At 45.6% G+C, this 19,205-nt stretch overlaps 1 protein-coding gene across 1 annotated transcript in view; it reads left to right on the top strand.

The window, feature by feature from the left end:
• The first annotated feature begins 2,029 nt into the window (after positions 1 to 2,029).
• UBASH3B (ubiquitin associated and SH3 domain containing B) overlaps positions 2,030 to 19,205 on the top strand; it is a 64,240-nt gene continuing 47,064 nt past the window's right edge. Inside the window, exon 1 of the mRNA XM_032228857.1 lies at positions 2,030 to 2,541. Within this exon, the coding sequence (XP_032084748.1) occupies positions 2,414 to 2,541 (128 nt within the window). The 5' untranslated portion in view covers positions 2,030 to 2,413. The remainder of the gene's footprint in view (positions 2,542 to 19,205) is intronic.

The following is a 19,205-nucleotide window of genomic DNA, read 5'->3' as shown; positions in this document are numbered from 1 at the left end:
GTCAGCTGGAGTGGCTGCAGTACAGCACTCTAACCACTGCGCCACCTCGGCTCAAACTGTAGCACAGCAGTGCCAAGAAAAATGCACAGATTCAGTCATCACAGATCCAATTTCATCCCAAGAATGACTCTCTTAAATTTGTGGTTTGGTTAACTTTGGATCACTTCAGTGGCCCACAGGATTCAAGAGGATCCAATTTTAGTTGTTGTTTGTGGGGACTGCAGCCAAGAAATTAAACGATGCTTGCTCCTATGGAGGAAAGCTATGGCCAATCTAGACAGCATGCTAAAAAGCAGAGACATCACCCTGCCAATCAAAAGTGCATCTAGTCAAGGCGATGGTTTTCCCAGTTGCAATGGATGGCTGTGAAGGTTGGACCATAAGGAAGGCTGAGCGCCAAAGAATGGAGGCCTTTTGAACTTGGGTGCTGGAGAAGACTCCTGCGAGTCCCTTGGACTGCAAGGCCATCCAACCAGTCAGTCCTAGAGGAGATCCACCCTGACGGCTCTTTAGAAGGTCAGATCCTGAAGAGGAAACTCAAAGACTTTGGCCACCTAATGAGAAGGAAGGACTCCCTGGAGAAGAGCCTCATGCTGGGAACGATGGAGGGCAAAAGAAGAAGGGGACGACAGAGAATGAGGTGGCTGGATGGAGTCACCAAAGCAGCCGGCGCGAGATCAAATGGACTCCAGAGAATGGTAAAGGACAGGAAGGCCTGGAGGAACGTTGTCCATGGAGTTGCGATGGGTCGGACATGACTTCACAACTAACAACAACAAAAGTAAACTGGGTACAGATACAAGCTAGGGGGAAAAAAATGACAAACCATCTCTGTAGCATAGCAGTGCCAAGAAAACCGAACAGATTCAGTGAACACAGATCAAATTTCATTCCAAGAATGTCTCTCTTAAATTCACAGTTTTCCGTGTTGTGTGAATAAGGCAGTGGTGGGTTTCAAAAATTGTTGGAACCTACTCTGTGGGAGTGGCTTGCCACTCATGTGACCAGATGGGAGTGACTTGCCACCCATGTGACCGGATATGAAATTATGAATTAGTACTTAGGTTGGTCCAAGTAGCTATTCAGAAACTCTGGCATTGAAGCATGCAAGTCTTAAAGATGTCAAGTTACAAGATCCTTGCCAGTGGTGGGTTTCAAAAAATTTTGGAACCTCTTCTGTAGGTGTGGCCTGCTTTCCAGGTCCACTGGTGGAACCTCTTCTAACCGGTTTGGTAGATTTGACGAACCGGTTCTACCAAATAGGTGCAAACTGGTAGGAACCCACTCTGGAATAAGGCAATGTCTGATACAGACAAGCCCCTTGCTTGATGAGCGTGTGGGGCAAAGCAGGGTGGGACAGGCTGGGTGATGGGTGTGTGGGTTGGATTAAAAAACCTACAAGGCCCCTTCCAGCTCTAGTAATCTGGTAATCCAAGGAGAATCTGTGGTTGTTTTCTTGCAAACCCTTTCAATACCCAACTTGGTCACATCATCCGAAACATCTGGAAAACCACCCAGCTCAAGGGAAAACCAGCTCCAAAGATCACCCAGTTCAAGCTTGAGCTATAAATAGTCTCTTCCCCTGGCACGAATCCCAAACTTGACTATTGGGTCATCCAATGCAGCCTTGCGGCAATCCATCAAAGGCTCCTCAAAGCCGATCCCCAAAGGTCCTTGCGTAACACTTGCGCGTGGACGGAACCGGCTCTTGAGTTCTTCTGCCTCTTTTGAAATATTGCGGGGAGGGGGGAGGAGGAGTTGGGATGGGGGAGGAGAGAAATGCGTGCAGAGGGAAGCCAAAGATGGGGGGAGGGGGCGGAAGCAAGGCGGAAATGGAGTAGCCGAGTCGGCTTTGACGCGCTCGCCTTTGATCCATTCAGAAATTCCCGGTGGCCAAACTGGGGGGGGGGGGACGACAAAGGACGAGGGAGCTGCCCGAGGAAAGTGGGGGGGAGGAGGAGGACGCGCGTGGATTGGTCGGCTCGGGACCTGAGCATCCGGGCGGGGCGAGGGAGGAGAGGGACGGGAAGAGGCGAGGGCGCTGGGCGTCAGCAGCTGCTGGCACCACCTTGGCGGAGGCAGAGCCAGCAGGAGGAGGAGGAGGAAGAGGAGGAAGGCCGGGCAAGGCAGCTCCCTTCGCCATCTACCCAGGAAGCTGCCGCTGCCACAGGAGCCGCGCAATCCTCTGGCCTGGCCGGGCACGCATCAACCACCCACCCAGCCACCCGCGGGGGGTTTTGCAAAAAGCCAGCCGGTTCCTTGCAGGGCGCAATCCAAGCTGCGAAGAAGCCAGCGAGCGGGCCCGCTTGCTTTGGCCCGGCTTGGGAGGGAAGGGGGGGCGTGATGGTCGGGTGAGCGCCGGCCGGGCAGCCGTGCCGCCGTGCCCCTGCCACCGTCCCCCCGCCCGTTGGCCATGGCTGCCAAGGATGACTTGTACAGCCAAGTGGCCCCGTGGAGAAGCCGCCAGAGCCGAGCGGGGACCATCAAGCGGGGCTCATCGCTGGAGATCCTGCTCTCCATGGGCTTCCCCAAAGCGCGAGCGTGAGTTAGGCCTGGGAAAGGGAGGGAGGGTGGGAGGAATCTGCTTTTTGGAGGGGAGGGCTGGAGGGGAGAGGGGGGGGTCGCAGGTTTGCCTCTCCCGGAGCTGGACTGGCGCGCCCCGCCACGCGTGCCAAAGCAAAGCGCGCATCCCCGGGGTCTTGGTTCTCCCCAGCCGGCCGGGCGATGCTCTCGTCCAGCCTTGCCTGTCGGACAGCGGGGGCAAGGGGAAGCTGCTCTCCGGGCTGGGCGATGGGGTTCTGGAGAGGAGCGGTGCTGAGCATCCTTTGGCCCGCCGGGACGCTTTTCCAGGGGAGCCGTGGTGGCTGGAGATGGGCTGGGCTGGACTGCGCTCTGTTGCACCGCAGTGCAGAGGCCGAGCGATGGACTCGCCCAGCCCCGGCAGCCGGCCAAGCAAGCTGCTTGCCGGGTGGCCGGAGCGAGGCAGCGGGGAGCTCGGCGACGAGGGACCAGCGCGCTGCCAACATCTGTGCCTCGCCGCTTTCTCATCTGGCTTCTCACTTCGGTTCCTTGTCTCCTTTTCCCCTCCACCTCGGCCCGTAATAAGCAGGACTGAGCCCGCAGCTGGAATCGAACCTGGGTTGCTCCCCTCTCTGCCCCCGCCCTTCAGGCTGAGAGTGATGGGGGGGGTTGTGGTCCAGGAGCATCCTTGGCTCCCGGAAAAGCCAGCCCTTGTCTGGCACCCCTTCAAGTGTCCATCGCCTCCACTTTGGGGGGAATGGCACAAGCGTTTTCTCCGGGCGGGGGAGTCGGGCCCTCTGCTCCCCTTCGCTGGGCATCTCCTCCTACGCCAGCTTTTCCAGCCGGTGCCCTCCAGCTGTGTGTTGGAACTCGGCTTCCCAACCTGCCCAGGCACCCAGGGTGGGTTGGTGAGGCTGCGGAGGAATGCTGGGAAATGTAGTCCTAAAGGCCCGCAGGGTTGGAAATGCTGGCTTCCAGCGTTTCAAGCTTGCTGGCCTTAATGGGGATGTTTTTATGCTTGGCAAGCCTGCGTTTTTTCCTACAGGCCTTTCCCTCGCCTTCTCTCTAGCTGTAGGTAGGGCAGCTCAGGAATGATATTAGCCAGTCAAGTGTCAAGGGAAAGTCTGGATTGTAAGGGGAAAAACCGGTTTGTTGTTGTTAGTTGCAAAGTCGTGTCCAATCCATTGCAACCCCATGGACAACATTCCTCCAGGCCTTCCTGTCCTCCTCCATCCTCTGGAGTCCATTTAAGCTCACGCCTGCTGCTTTGGTGACTCCATCCAGCCACCTCATTCTCTGTCGTCCCCTTCTTTTTCTTTTGCCCTCCATCATGAGGCTCTTCTCCAGGGAGTCCTTCCTTCCCATTAGGTGGCCAAAGTCTAGGAGTTTCCTCTTCAGAATCTGGCGTTCTAAAGAGCAGTCAGGGTTGATCTCCTCTAGGACTGACCGGTTGGATCTCCTTGCAGTCCAAAGGGACTCGCAGGAGTCTTCTCCAGCATCAGAGTTCAAAAGCCCCAATTGTTTGGCACGCAGCCTTTCTTATGGTCCAACTTTCACAGCCCTCCATTGCAACTGGGGAAACCGGTTATGCCATTCTAAAATATCTTTCGGAAGGACTTAAACGCTAACCTTTGGCATCATTAGTTTTATCCAGCAAACAGCACCCAGGTGTCATTTAAGGCAGTGTTTCTCAACCTTGGCAACTTGAAGATGTCCGGACTTCGACTCCCAGAATTCCCCAGCCAGCGAATGCTGGCTGGGGAATTCTGGGAGTCGAAGTCCGGACATCTTCAAGTTGCCAAGGTTGAGAAACACTGATTTAAGGCACAGGAGCATGCTTTATTTTTTTTTTAAAAAAAGTCTTGTTTGACCAATGCAGGTGGTAGAACTGAAAGTGATAGTGTCCCAAACAAGACCATCCTCTCCACTTCGGTTAACCTTGGATGTAGTGAACATATGAAAAGTTTCATTTAGGTGTTTGTTAAAAATGCTTTTCCTTAAGGGTTTGAACAAGGCTCCGAAGGAGCACAAGACGAAAAAGAAAGCAGAAAGAAACAGAATCCAAGGAGAAGGAAGGAAGGAAGGAAGGAAGGAAGGAAGGCAGAGAAAGAGAGAAAAGAAACCCCAAGTGCAAAAAGAAAGAAAGAAAATAGAAAAAGTCAAACTAGAAAAAGAAAAAAAAACAGAATATTTTAATAAGTGACTCCCAGCCTTTGCAGCAAGTTCAAGGAAAGTTTATTTATTTATATTTCATATTTCCTAACCGCCCCTCTCCCTCTGAGATTAATATTTCCTCCCTCTCACTCCCCCCTAAAATTTTGAACATAATCCACTTCTTCCCATCGAGAGATTAATCAAGTTTTGTGAACCTTGTCTGCAAACCTCATTAGTAATCCTCGGTCCACAGCAAGAGTTTTAAAGGTTCTGTTACAGGGAGAATTACTTGCAAGCTAATTCAGAGGTTAGGGAAGACATTCCTGTTGGCCGCCATGCTAGTCTGTGAGAATTGCTGGATGGTTAGATCCCACCCCCTCAAAAGTCACAAGAAGCAGAATAACAGACTTAGCAATAGCAATAGCAGTTAGACTTATATACCGCTTCATAGGGCTTTCAGCCCTCTCTAAGCGGTTTACAGAGTCAGCATATCGCCCCCAACAACAATCCGGGTCCTCATTTTACCCACCTCGGAAGGATGGAAGGCTGAGTCAACCCTGAGCCGGTGAGATTTGAACAGCCGAACTGCAGAACTGCAGTCAGCTGAAGTAGCCTGCAGTGCTGCATTTAACCACTGCGCCATCTCAGCTCTTCGAGACTTGGAAGGGACCTTGGAGGTCTTCTAGTCCAACCCCCTGCTCGAGATGGAGACCCTCTACCATTCAGACACATGGCTGTCCAATCTTTTCTTTAAAACCTCCACTGTAGGAGCATTCACAACTTCTAAAAGCAACTTCTGTTCCATTGGTTAATTGCTCTCAGTGTCAGGAAATTTCTCCTTAGTTCTAAGTTGCTTCTCTCCTTGATTAGTTTCCACCCATTGCTTCTTGTTCTGCCCTCTGGTGCCTTGGAGAATAGTTTGACTCCCTCCTCTTTGTGGCAGCCCCTGAGATATCGGAACACTGCTATCATATAAAATAAATACAATAGCAGAGTTGGAAGGGATCTTGGAGGTCTTCTAGTCCAACCCCCTGCCTAGGCAGGAAACGCTATACCGTTTCAGACAAATGGCTATCCAACATCTTCTTAAAGACTTCCAGTGTTGGGGCAGTCACAACTTCTGGAGGCAACTTCTGTTCCACTGATTAATTGTTCTAACTGTCAGGAAATTTCTCCTCCGTTCTAGGTTGCTTCTCTCCTTGATTAGTTTCCACCCATTGCTTCTTGTTCTACACTCAGGTGCCTTGGAGAATAGCTTGACTCCCTCTTCTTTGTGGCAGCCCCTGAGATATTGGAACGCTGCTATCATGTCTCCCCTAGTCCTTCTTTTCATCAAATTAGACATACCCAGTTCCTGCAATCGTTCTTCATATGTTTCAGCCTCCAGTCCCCTAATCATCTCTGTTGCTCTTCCTTGCACTCTTTCCAGAGTCTCCACATCTTTTTTACATCGTGGCGAGCAAAACTGAATGCAGGATTCCAAGTGTGGCCTTACCAAGGCATGATAAAGTGGTATATCACTTCTACTCCTTCGCTTTATCAGAATAACAGAATTGGGAGGGACCTTGGAGGTCTTCTAGTCCCACCCACTGCTGAAGAAGGCAACTCTAGTCTATATCATTTCAGACAAGTGGCTGTCCACTCTCTTCTTTAAAACCTCCATTGTTGGAGCACCCACAATTTCTGGAGGCGGGTCATTCCCCTGGTTAATGGAACTGAGCAAGCTTCCAAGGGGCCTAGATTGCTTCATCCGGCAAGGGGTCAAGAAAGGCAGATGAAATGGCGAAAGAAAAAGGAAGCTGCGGATATGCGTTAGTCACAAATTCTGCCGAGTCATCATCTCAGAATCAAGAGCTCTAATGGAATCAGGGAAAAAAAAAAAAAGGAAGAAGCCGACAGAAGTAAATGCATGTTGTTTGTTTGGCTGGTGATCAACTCCTTCCATTTTCACACTGTCTGATGAATATTTGGAAATTTCAAAAGCTTGAGGGGTTTCCCCCCCCCTCGCTTGGTGGTTTTGGCTTAACCGATTAACAGAGTTGGAAGGTACTTTGGAGGTCATCTAGTCCAACCCCCCCCCCCGCACCCATGCAGGAGACCCTACCCCATTTCTGACAGATGACTGTCCAGTCTCTTGTTTTTGTTTTCATTTTAATAAATGATTTATTATTTTGGTATCACGGTTGCAAATAATTTGCATTTCTTCCAATGACAACAGCACATATGCCGTACGCAATATCTGTAACATTCCATTCCCTATGCAGTACATTTGCATATGAGAGTTCTAAGAACAATCCAGTTAAGTCACAATTTACTATCTAAAGCAGTGTTTCTCAACCTTGGCAACTTGAAGATGTCCGGACTTCAACTCCCAGAATTCCCCAGCCAGCGAATGCGACATCTTCAAGTTGCCAAGGTTGAGAAACACTGATCTAAAGAATTAAGGTTCCACGTCATCAGTTATTTTATACAGGCAATTGCTTAAAAAAACAACCAATATGCTGAATTTCAAACAACCAGCAATGTGATAAAAATCTATTCATACTAATTCATAAGTCATAGCATTAAACCGAAAACAAAGTTTTATGTCCAGTCTCTTCTTGAAAGCCTCCAGGGATGAAGCTCCCACAACTTCCGAAGGTAACTTCTGTTCCATGGATTGATTGTTCTCCCTGTTAGAAAATTTCACCTTATTTCCAGGTTGAATCTCTTCTTGGTCAGTTTCCATCCATTATTCCTTGTCTGGCCTTCTGGTGCTTTGGAAAATAGCTTGATCCCCCTCCTCTCTGTGGCAGCCCCTCAAATATTGGAAGATGCTCTCCTGTCTCCCCTGGTCCTTCTCTTCACTAGACTAGCCAGGCCCAGTTCCTGCAACCGTTCTTCATATGCTTTAGCCTCCAGTCCCCTAATCATCTTGGTTGCTCTTCTCTGCACTTTTTCCTAGAGTCTCAATCTTTTTTTGGAGACTCTCTTTGTGGTGACCAAAATTGGATGCAGTATTCCAGGTGTGTTCTTACTAAGGCTTTATAGAGTGGTGTTATTACCTCCCTTGATCTTGATTGTATCCCTCTGTATTAGTACTGTATTTCAGTAGCTACTTCTCTCGGGAAGCCTTCTTACCGTAATGTAGATTTTGGATGATGACAATTGGGAATTTGATGTGAGTGAACGGAAGTATTCTTTGCTTTTCAGTTTCCGGTGAAATTAAACTAGGAAATGGCTGGGGAAAGAATAAGTTTTCATTTGCTTTTGATCTTCTGCTACTGGTCTGTCGGGACCTACTACAGATAGCCCTCAACTTACGACATTTCATTTAGTGAATGTTTGAAGTTTCATTTAGTGAATGTTTGAAGTTTAGTGAATATTTGAAGTTTAGTGAATGTTTGAAATTTAGTGAATGTTTGAAGTTTAGTGAACGTTTGAAGTTTAGTGAATGTTTGAAATTTAGTGAATGTTTGAAGTTTAGTGAACGTTTGAAGTTTAGTGAATGTTTGAAATTTAGTGAATGTTTGAAATTTAGTGAATATTTGAAGTTTAGTGAATGTTTGAAGTTTAGTGAATGTTTGAAGTTTAGTGAATGTTTGAAATTTAGTGAATATTTGAAGTTTAGTGAATGTTTGAAGTTTAGTGAATGTTTGAAGTTTAGTGAATATTTGAAGTTTAGTGAATGTTTGAAATTTAGTGAATGTTTGAAGTTTAGTGAATATTTGAAGTTTAGTGAATGTTTGAAATTTAGTGAATGTTTGAAGTTTAGTGAATGTTTGAAGTTGAATGTTTGAAGAATGTTTGAAGACTTATGATCCTTTTTCCAACTGCAGCATCCATACAGACACATGATCAAAATTCAGATGCTGGGCAGCTGACTCATATTTATGACAGTTGCAATGCTCCGGGGTCATGCTCCCCTTTTGCGACCTTCTGACAAGGGAAGACAATGGGGAAGCCAGCTTCACTTAAGAACCGTGCCACTAACTTAGCAATTTCAGTGATTCACTTAACAAACGCAGCGAGAAAGGTCATAAAACAAGGCAAAACTCACTTAACGAATGTCTCGCTCAGAAGTGTAGATTTGGGGCTCAATGGTGGTTATAAGTCAAGGACTAACTATCTACTCACTAACCTTGGGGATGTTATACCCAGAGTAATTTTTAAACCACCGACTCATTCATGGATGGAAACTGACCAAGGAGAGATTCAACCTGGAAATAAGGAGAAATTTTTTGACAGAGAGAACAATCAACCAATGGAACAGAAGTTGCCTTCGGAAGTTATGGGAGCTTCATCCCTGGAAGCTTTCAAGAAGAGACTGGACTGCCATCTGTCCGGAATGCTGTAGGGCCTCTTGCTTTGGCAGGGGGCTGGACTAGATGATCTACAAGGTCCCTCCCAACTCTGTTAAACTATATCTACCCTGTTTCCCTGAAAATAAAACCTCCACGGATAATAAGCCCAATCAGACTTTTGAGCGCATGTGTTAAGATAATCCCTCCGTTCAAAATAAGCCCTCCCCAAAAATATTGCAACACAGCAGAAGCCATAAGGTGACCACGCTCACCACCTCCTGCACCTCAAAAATAATAAGGCCTCCCCGAAAATAAGGCCAAGCGCTTATTTCCAGTGGGGGGGGGAGCAAAAGAAATAAGACCCTGTCTTATTTTCGGGGAAATACGGTATATTTATATTTGTTTGATTTAATAGCAGAATTTGTATCAATGAATGCTTTACGTTCCCCAGATTTTAAGAAGAGGCTAGCCAAGACCTTGGAAAATATTTCAGGTTCTTTCTCATTCTCAGCCATTGTTTAGAAGCCAAACCCATAAAAAAAAAAAAGCACAGTGAAATAGTTTGCATATCTGTGCAGTTGGCAGCCTGGGCCTCAAACTCACTATAGTCTCTTCTTCCACCCACTGGTGTGATATTTTGATGTTCCTTTTTCCACTGACCTATTTTGATGCCTTGATAGATACCGGCAATCAAAAATCATAACGTGGTAAAAGATAATCCTTGAGTTACAACCACAACGAGAGGCTACAATTTCCATAGCTAAGGCAAGGGCTTCATGAGTTGGGCCTGATTTCACAACCCTCTTGGCCAAGGTCGTTAAGCGAGTCGCCGCATTTGTGAAGCGAAACACATGACGGTTAAGCAAACCAAAGGGTCCCTTGTCGGAATCCCCCTGGGAAGGTTGTAAGTGGGGATCACATGATCCCAGGGACGGTGCAACCTTTGTAAACATATATTCATTGTCAAACCCCGGAGTCTTGATCATGGGATTTGGAGATGCTGCAATGGTTATACCGTATTTTTCTGACTATAAGACGCACCTAGATGTCAAAGAGGAAAACAGGAAAAAAAATAACTTTTGTCCTCTGCGCATCCAGTTTTTGCCCTCCCCGGCCCCCAGGCACAAAATATGAGGCGTGCAAAGGGTTCAGGAAGCCTGCAGAGTGCAAAAAACTATTTTTTAAATTTTACCTCTTCAAAATCTTGGTGCGTCTTATACTTCGGTACATCTTATACTCCAAAAAAATATGGTAATTGAAATTGAAAACCTGATATTGCATTAATATTGCACTATACCATAGAATTCAGTCTAGTTACTGCCCTGGGATAGAAACTGTTTCTCCCACCTATTTGTCCTTGTTTTTTATTGCCCTGTACCGTCTGCCAGGTGGTAATAGTTCAAAAAAAAAAAGGAGTGCCCAGGATAAGATGGATCTTTGAGAATGTTTTGAACTTTCTTAAGGCAGCGGGAGCTCTAATGCTCTTCCAAAGAGGGGAGAGGGCAGCCAATCATCCTCTGGGCAATGACGTTGACCCTCTGGAGCGCTGTCCTATCTGCCACTGGGCAATTGGCAAACCAGACACAGCTGCAGTAAGTTAAAATATTCTCTATGGTGCATCGGTAGAAGGTCACCGGGCAGGTTTTTTCATGCAGTTGTTGTTTCCTGAGAAGGCTCAAGTATTTATTTATTTATTTATTTATTTATCTATTATTTATTTATTTATCTGTTTATTTATTTGTCTTGTATGCCGCCCACTCCCAGAGGACTCTGGGCGGCTCACAAAAGACAAGGGAAAGGGGGAAAACGAGACAAAGACAACATATTAAAAACAAAACCAACATTCACAATTTCCGTGGAGGTAAATGCTTCTCAGCCCCCCCCCCCCCCCCCAGCCTGCTGGAACAGCCAGGACTTGGTGGCTTTGCGGAAGGCCGGGAGGGTAGTAAGGGTCCGGATCTCGACAGGGAGCTCATTCCAGAGGGCCGGAGCTGCAACAGAGAAGGCTCTCCCCCGGGGAGTCACCAGCCGACATTGGCTGGCAGATGGAATCCGGAGGAGACCTAACCTGTGCGATCTAATTGGTCTGAGAGAGGTAATCTTCTCTGCTGGGCCCTTTTGACCAGGGCTGAAATGTGAGCACCCCTCTTTTAGGATAACACCCAGAAAGTTAAAACTGGCCACTCGCTCCACTCGGTCTCCATTGATAAGCAAGGCCTGGATGCCTGATCTATCCCTGTTCAGATTGGAAAAGTTCGATCAGTTTGTTATTGTTCAGGCTGCAATGTTACAATTACTGCAATGATGATTTTGATAGGGACTTTCAAACAAAATCACAACAATACAGGTGTAACTCTGTGGCAAGATTCATCGATGAAAAGAACAAGGCCCAAGTTATAAAAACATCGACGTTCAGTTCAGCTTTGGGGGACGCGTGTGACTCCTGGTCCGGTTCGACATCCTAAAATATATAAAATGCCTTTAAAGTAAGGCGAGATAGAATGAGGTTAGGTTGAGGAATAATTAGTACGCCGAGGATGTTCTGTTAAGCTAATGAGGCGAGACATTTATTAATAGCAGCGAACTGGGCTGCATATTGTCCCTCTCACCCTTCGAAATGAAATCTAGCAGATTTGCAAAATAGCTTCAAGGACGGATCGCTTGCTCAGATGTCAACGAGACTAAGATTCTTTCCTCCCCCCCATCTCAAAAACACCCCCAGCTACTTGATCCAGGGAATAATTGGGCCACGTTTTGTGGTGGAGATGGTTCGTGGCTTCTCATCCTGAGCTGATAACCAGTTTTGTGCTAACATGTCATTGCCTTCCAAAGGTGCTTTTTTCAAGAGGACTTTCCGGTTTTTCTTTGAAGACGTTTTGCTTCTCATCCAAGAAGCTTCTTCAGCTCTGACTGGATGGTGGGGAGTGGAAAGATTTGTACTCCTTGCAGACAGCTGATCATTTGCATCTTTTTAGAGAGTTGTTGTTGAGGCCGCCTGGAGGTTTATCTCTGTCCTCAGGGTCACCTGAGTGTTTGGAATGTTTGGAATGTTTATTATAATTTATAGGCCGCCCTTTTCCCTGAGGGGACTCAGGGCGGCTTACAAAATGCGGGGAAGGGGGTAAAAAGACAAAAAACATAAGACAATACATAATATTAAAAATAGAGCACAACATTCATTCATCATTCGGGAGGGGACAAACTAAGATTTTTTATCCCCAGGCCTGACGGGATAGCCAGATCTTAAGGGCCGTGCGGAAGGCCTGGGCGGTGGTGAGGGTGCGGATCTCCACGGGGAGTGGCGCAAATGGGTGTGGGACCAGAGGTGGGTTCCTACCAGTTCGCACCAGTTCGGTAGAACCGGTTCGTCAAATCTACCGAACCGGTTAGAAGAGGTTCCACCAGAAAGCAGGCCACACCTACAGAAAAGGTTCCAAATTTTTTTGAAACCCACCACTGACACACACACACACACACAGACAGACAGACAGACTCACACAGAGAAAGAGAAAGAAAGGAAGAAATAAATAAAGAAAAGGAAAGAAAGAAAAAGTGAGAGATGAAAGAAAAAAAGGAAAAAGTGACAGAGAGACAAAAGGAAGGAGAGAGAGAGAGAGAAAGAAAGAAAGAAAGAAGAAAGAAGAAAGAAAGAAAGAAAGAAAGAAAGAAAGAAAGAAAGAAAGAAAGAAAGAAAGAAAGAAAGAAAACACATGGCCGGCAAGCCACTCCCACCAGGTCACATGGCCGGCAAGCCACTCCCACAAAGGAGGCCACACCCACAGAGTAGGTTCGAAAAAAATTTGAAACCCACCGCTGCGTGGGACCTTTTTGGAACTGTTAAAAGGACTGTGTTGTAGATTGTTCCATGAATGCTCCAAGGAGTCTGCTTCGGGATTTGGCGACGCCTAGGTCAGAACAGAGGGACGCGGTGGCTCAGTGGCTAAGATGCTGAGCTTCTCGATCAGAAGGTCAGCAGTTCAGCAGTTTGAATCCCTAGCGCTACGTAACGGAGTTAGCTCCCTTTACTTGTCCCAGCTTCTGCCAACTGAGCAGTTTGAAAGCACGTAAAAAATGCAAGTAGAAAAATAGGAACCACCTTTGGTGGGAAGGTAACATCGTTCCGTGCACCTTCGGCGTTGAGTCATGCCAGCCACATGACCACGGAGACGTCTTTGGACAGCGCTGGCTCTTCAGCTTTGAAATGGAGATGAGCACTGCCCTCTAGAGTCAGGAACAACTAGCACACATGTGCAGGGGAACTTTTACCTTTTCCCCCAGGTCAGAACAACAGGATACTTGGAGGCCAGAGAGCTGTGGGTTTGAAAATGGGGTGGTTTCTCCTCCGTAGCCGCAGAATCTTCTTGAATTTGTCAAGAGGCTTCCTCTCCGTTCTGATTTTAATTGGAGGGCTTCAACGCTCTCTATAATTTCTCAGCCGGTTATGGGGAGTTTGTGCTCGGTTTGTAGAGTCTGAATACAGCTACAGATGTTTCTATCTCCTGTTTGGTTGCTTTGTTTACTGTTCTCGGTCTGTATCTGATGACTATTCCAGATGTTGTAAGTTGCAGCTGCAGAAGTCTTAGGCAACCAGGGGTTAGCCGGTGAATTCCAATCACGTTTCTTGGGAGATGTTTAAATCGATGTTGTGGGACGCATCAAACAGGAGGTTGCATGGTTGAGATTTATCTTTTGGAGGTGTTGAAGATTCTTATTTTTAAAAATTATTTTTATTCAACATTTTCCAAACATTAAAAATCACAAGTACGCTTTTACAGTTTTCTGTTATCTTTTTTCTAATTTTGGGTTTTCCATTCTACAACATATTGTCTTATACATATTCCTCTTTGTTTCATAATTTCATATATATATATATATATATATATATATATATATATATATATATATATATATATATATATATTTTACAACCCCCGGTATGCCCAAATATGGGAGAAAGATCACTACTTCCATTCTCTGTCCTTCGGCTCGTCACAAGAGACCATCCAGACAGAAACCCAATATTTTTACTGTTGCCTTTTTGTTACTACATACATACATACATACATACATACATACATACATACATACATACATATTTAGAGTCACAACGCCTGGTAAGCTCCAATTATGGGAGGAAGCTAACTGCTTCCATCATCTGTCAATCGGCTCGTCACAAGAGTCCATCACGACAGAAACCCAATATTTTTACTGTTGCCTTTGTTACACATTTTGTGTTATATTTGTGCTGATAAATAAATAAAGGGAGACTAGTACAGATCTATTTCAAACTATTTAGCTCTCATCAGCTAGCCATACCCTTACTGGGAATTGAACCTGTGTATGTTGTGTGTGTGTGTGTATATATATATTTATATATTTTACAACCCCCGGTATGCCCAAATATGGGAGGAAGATCACTACTTCCATTCTCTGTCTTTCGGCTCGTCACAAGAGACCATCCAGGCAGAAACCCAATATTTTTACTGTTGCCTACACACACACACACACACACACACACACACACACACACAATATTTACATCTCTATTACTGTCTGAATATATACCATCTCCTGTTACTATATTTTCTATCTATTCATTATGCATTGGCTTTACATCTCTTTTCAAGCCAATTATACCACCTGTCGAATAGATGGTATAATTGGGATTGGAGATTCTTGTTTTCTTCCTTTTTAACAAAGAATATGTTAGTGCTATTCCACATGTTTCCTTTGGCTAAAAATAATAAATCAATGTTAATTGCAACGGGTGTTGTGAGTCACACCTCATGGTCACAGCCAGGGAAAACCAAGGTGTTTGTAGTCCAAGATCTGGTTATTGATTGCGTGTTCAAAACTGGAAAAAAACGGAGTTGTTTTGGCCAATCAATGAGTACGCTTGGAATTGGGGGTGCATTAAGAGTCTCATGAAAAACCTTTAACCCTGTTATGTTTTTTTGAGGATTGGTTTTTCTTATTAACACATGGGGGACATACAAAGATGCATTCTGCAGTGCCAGACAGTTTATTGATTGATTTATGCCACCTTTATTAATTTATAAATAATACCGTTAGAAGAAATGTCCATCTTTTTCCCAAGTGGGGACAAAGACACTGGATTCATGGAAGTTGCTTGGAAAGAAGGTTTATCGATGATGGACAGGACCACGTGGTTTGAGGTCCTGGGGGAAAATGGGGATCACGTGCCTTGAAAATCTTGAAGTAACAAAGGAAAGAGATGCTGTGTGAGCTTCAGTTTTATACCCTGTCTTGGGCCTCGCCTTGGAGCTTCCTGTTCCTGTGCAATAAATGTATTCTGATTGGTGGCCAGACTCCCAGGCAGAGGGGGTCTTACCTAACTTTTTAGGCTGTCTGCATCCCCAGGCTTGGTTGAGCCTTGCTGGTGATACAATCTCCCCAGGTGCCACGTGTTGTGGTCCACCAGCGGCTTGCAGAGCTGGCAGCAGAGTCGGACAGTGAGGAGGTTGGGGAGGAATATGGGCCAGTCCTGGAGGTGGGGAAGGCTCAGATGAGGGCTCTGTGTCGGAGGCAGAGAGTGGGGCCAGGGCCATCTGGGAGTTATGTGCTGCCTCCAGAGTCGGACAGCAGTGAGGCAGAGGAAAAGGGGAAGCCTGTTCCCAGTGCGCGCATGCACAGAGCTTCCAGAAGGCAAGAACAGTTAAGACAAAAGGGGAAACTCGGGAGTAAGGCTTAGAGATGATTGGCCCCGCCCGTAAGACATAAAGGAGTAGCAAAGACACATGCGTTTTGCAGGAAGCAACTTTGTTCGTTCTGGTCGGTTTAAACTCTGAAGCTCTGTGCTCCGTGTGGCCTTGCAAAGCTAATTGCCAATTAGGCCTTTGGCAGCGTTTCAAGGGGGATAAAGATGGGTGCTTATCAGCCTTATCCAGAAAGACTTTGGCAGACTTCGGTCGGACTCTTTGCAAACTATTTGTGACTCATTACGGGCTGTGAATGTACATAATTCACAGCCGTTGAAATAAAAAGAGGGTTTTGGGGACTAAGCGTGTGCTTTTTACTGTCTGAGGAAGCCTCGGTCAGAACATCATGTGGTGAGATGGGTAGCAGGCGAATCCTATCATGTCCTGAGGACCATGTCTTAATCCTATCACCCTGGAGCTGAAGTGGGGGCGGGCAGGGAGCTTCAGGAAGCTGCTTTGTCTTTAAAAACATGTTTCTCCTTTTCTCATCTGGGGAAATATAATATTCTGCCTTTTTAATATTTCCTATAATATTTCATTTTTCTAGGAGTGGGGTGGATGCTAACTTCCTACAACACCAAATGTACCTAATACTCCTGCCTCTTTCTGTTTTCTCCACAACAACCCTGTGAGGTGCTGAAAGGGAGTAATTGGCTCGAGGCCTCCCGCTTGGCTTTCCTGCCTAAGGCTGGACTGGAACTCCCAGTCTCCTGGTGATTGGCCCCAAATTACCCAGCTGTTTTCCCAAGCCTATGGCCAGATTAAAATTCACAGTCTCCTGATGATTGGCCCAAAGTCACCCAGCTGGCCTTCATGCCTAAGGCAGGACTAGAATTCACCGTCTCCTGGTGTTTGGCTGCAAATCACCCATCCTGCTTTCACGCCCGAGACTAGAACTCACAGTCTCCCACTTTCTGGGCCAGCGCCTTCACTACTATACCCAACTGGCTCGCTCTTAATTTTCATAAATGTTTGTGGGAAGAAAACCGTTGGCGCACCGAACACCGAGTTGTTGGAATTGCAGTTTTCCACAGTTGCTCAACGTCTGTGTTGTTGGAAACCTGTTCCCCAGCTGAGCACTATTTCTTTTGCAATTAAAATAAATAAATAACGCTGGGAATGTTTGGAGCAGAAGGACCGAATAGGGTGACTAAGGAAAGAGCAAACATAATGTTTATCAGGTATTCTTCTAGGAGACTGGGGTTTTGCGAGGATCAGATAAAAAGACAAGAGGACTTTTGTTTAGGGGAAAACTTCCCAAGGCTTATGCAAACCATGGGGTGGAATTTGAAACGCCGCCTTTAAAGAAAGAAGGGCCTTGGATTTAGGTTATCAGCAGAATGAGAGTTTCTCCTTTGGCCTTCTGTGTTATGCTATGAACTATAAGACAACTGTAGCTCAAATTTTGGATCTTCTTTCCTTTTTTTAAAAAAAAAATTCTTTTATTTTTGTTCTCTTATATATAGTTACGGGTATATATTCACATAGTTATTATTCTTATTTATCTTTATCACTTTTACATATTTGTTTTTCCATATAAAAGGTTAAAATATACATTCTGGATTGCTTTGTTTACCATCCCATACATTTATTTTGTATTTGTATTATCATCACCCTATTTTCTCTTTTCATCCTCCCTCCCTTCTCTACTTCCTTCCTTCCTTCCTCCCCTCCTTTCCCTTTCCTTTTTCCCCTTTCCTTTCCCCTACCCCTCTCTTCCCCTTCCTACCCTCTCTCCTTCTCTTTCTATCCCTTCCCTCTTTCCTCTCCTTTCCTCTTTCTTCCTTCTCTCCCCTTCCCTCTCTCCTCCTCTCTCCCTTTCCTTTTCTGTTATTGTGGTTATCTTTTATCAACTCTGAACTGGTGTATTTTTGGGATGGTATTCCCTCAAACCCTGTTATAATTTTATGCTTATCCTTTCCTATTCCCTTTTCTTCATTTTGCATCTTCTGAGTAGTTTGTGATAAATATCCAAGGGACAAGTGCTCTCTTTCTCTTTATTTCATAGTAGAGAGTTTTTGCTTTTACATTTCTGTTAGCTGTTTGCAAATGGGGTAGAAATTCTTCCTTGTGCACAGAAGCTACACTAGCATTCCTTTTTTTTAAAAAACTTATTTTTATTGTTTTATATCATACATTTCCTTTCTATGTTGAGCAGTCCTCTCTCTAGGTGTCCATGATGTTAGCATACAAGCATACAAACATCCTCATTATGAATATATACATACATACATACATGCATACATACATAGTCATGTATATTCTTCATCCACACTTCCAAACTATTTCACCATAACTGCTGTGTTTCACTCTTCAAATAATAAGAATATAAAAAGGTAAAGGTTCCCCTTGCACATATGTGCTAGTCGTTCCCGACTCTAGGGGGCGGTGCTCATCTCCGTTTCAAAGCTGAAGAGCCAGCTCTGTCTGAAGACGCCTCCGTGGTCATGTGGCCGGCATGACTAAATGCCGAAGGCGCACGGAACGTTGTTACCTTCCCACCAAAGGTGGTTCCTAGTTTTTTACTTCCATTTTTACGTGCTTTCGAACTGCTAGGTTGGCAGAAGCAGGGACAAGTCACGGGAACTCACTCCGTTACACGACACTAGGGATTCGAACCGCCGACCTTTCTGATCAACAAGCTCAGCGTCTTAGCCCCTGAGCCACTGCATGGAGATATAAGAATATAGCACAAGCTTATTCCGAGGTTTGACTTTAAGGTCTGGAGCAAGGGGAGGTAAACTTTGGCTTAGGATGATAACTTATCTGGGCCTCAACCTTTAAACGAGACTCTTTCCCCTATAATCTTGGGGAGGTTCACCGCTCTTGACCATTAATCTTCTCCCTCTGACAGAACAGCTGCACCAGACAGCTGCTCAACCTTAAGTTCCTTGGAGGGAGGAAAAAAATAAGGCCCAGATGTAGCAAGTTAATCTAGTTTGGCCCTTAATCATATTGCTTTGTCTACGTTTTAAGTTTCTCCTCTGCAAGCTCGGGATAATATTGCTGACCTAGTTTGCAGGGTAAGAGTCAACAAGACGAGCTTTGAACATACTTTAAGCCTTGTGCAAATGCTGATAATTCATGACTATCACTTCTGCATTGTGCTTGGAAGTATTCCCCCCCCCCTTCAGCTGAGTCAGCCTTGGTCAGACGCACATGTTTTGGGGAGTGGGTGGTAGAGCTAACAACGACATCTTAACTGCCCCAAAGAGAAAGCAACTCCCTCCAACTTTGTGCCACTACTTTTTCATTTACCATCTTGACCAGTGTTACACATTCCTTCCTAAAATGAAATTATTATTATAATTATTATTATTTATATCTCTGTGCATGTTTTTTTTTTTTTTTGCTATTTTATTTAATATATTCATTGGGTTGCTTTTCAATTTGTGTAGGAGAAGAGGAGGCTGATCTGGGAGGTGGAGTTAAAGGTGTTATCAGTTTGGAGTCCTTGCGTTGCCATAAGAGACCCGAGCCCAGCAACCTCTAAATTCGTTGAGCCTTATCTAGCGCCAATTTTAGCTTT

The sequence above is a fragment of the Thamnophis elegans genome, chromosome 13 (genome assembly GCF_009769535.1).
Source record: "Thamnophis elegans isolate rThaEle1 chromosome 13, rThaEle1.pri, whole genome shotgun sequence".
Taxonomy (NCBI): domain Eukaryota; kingdom Metazoa; phylum Chordata; class Lepidosauria; order Squamata; family Colubridae; genus Thamnophis; species Thamnophis elegans.
Note: the sequence above shows the minus strand (reverse complement) of the source record. Positions and strands in the feature narration are given on the sequence as shown.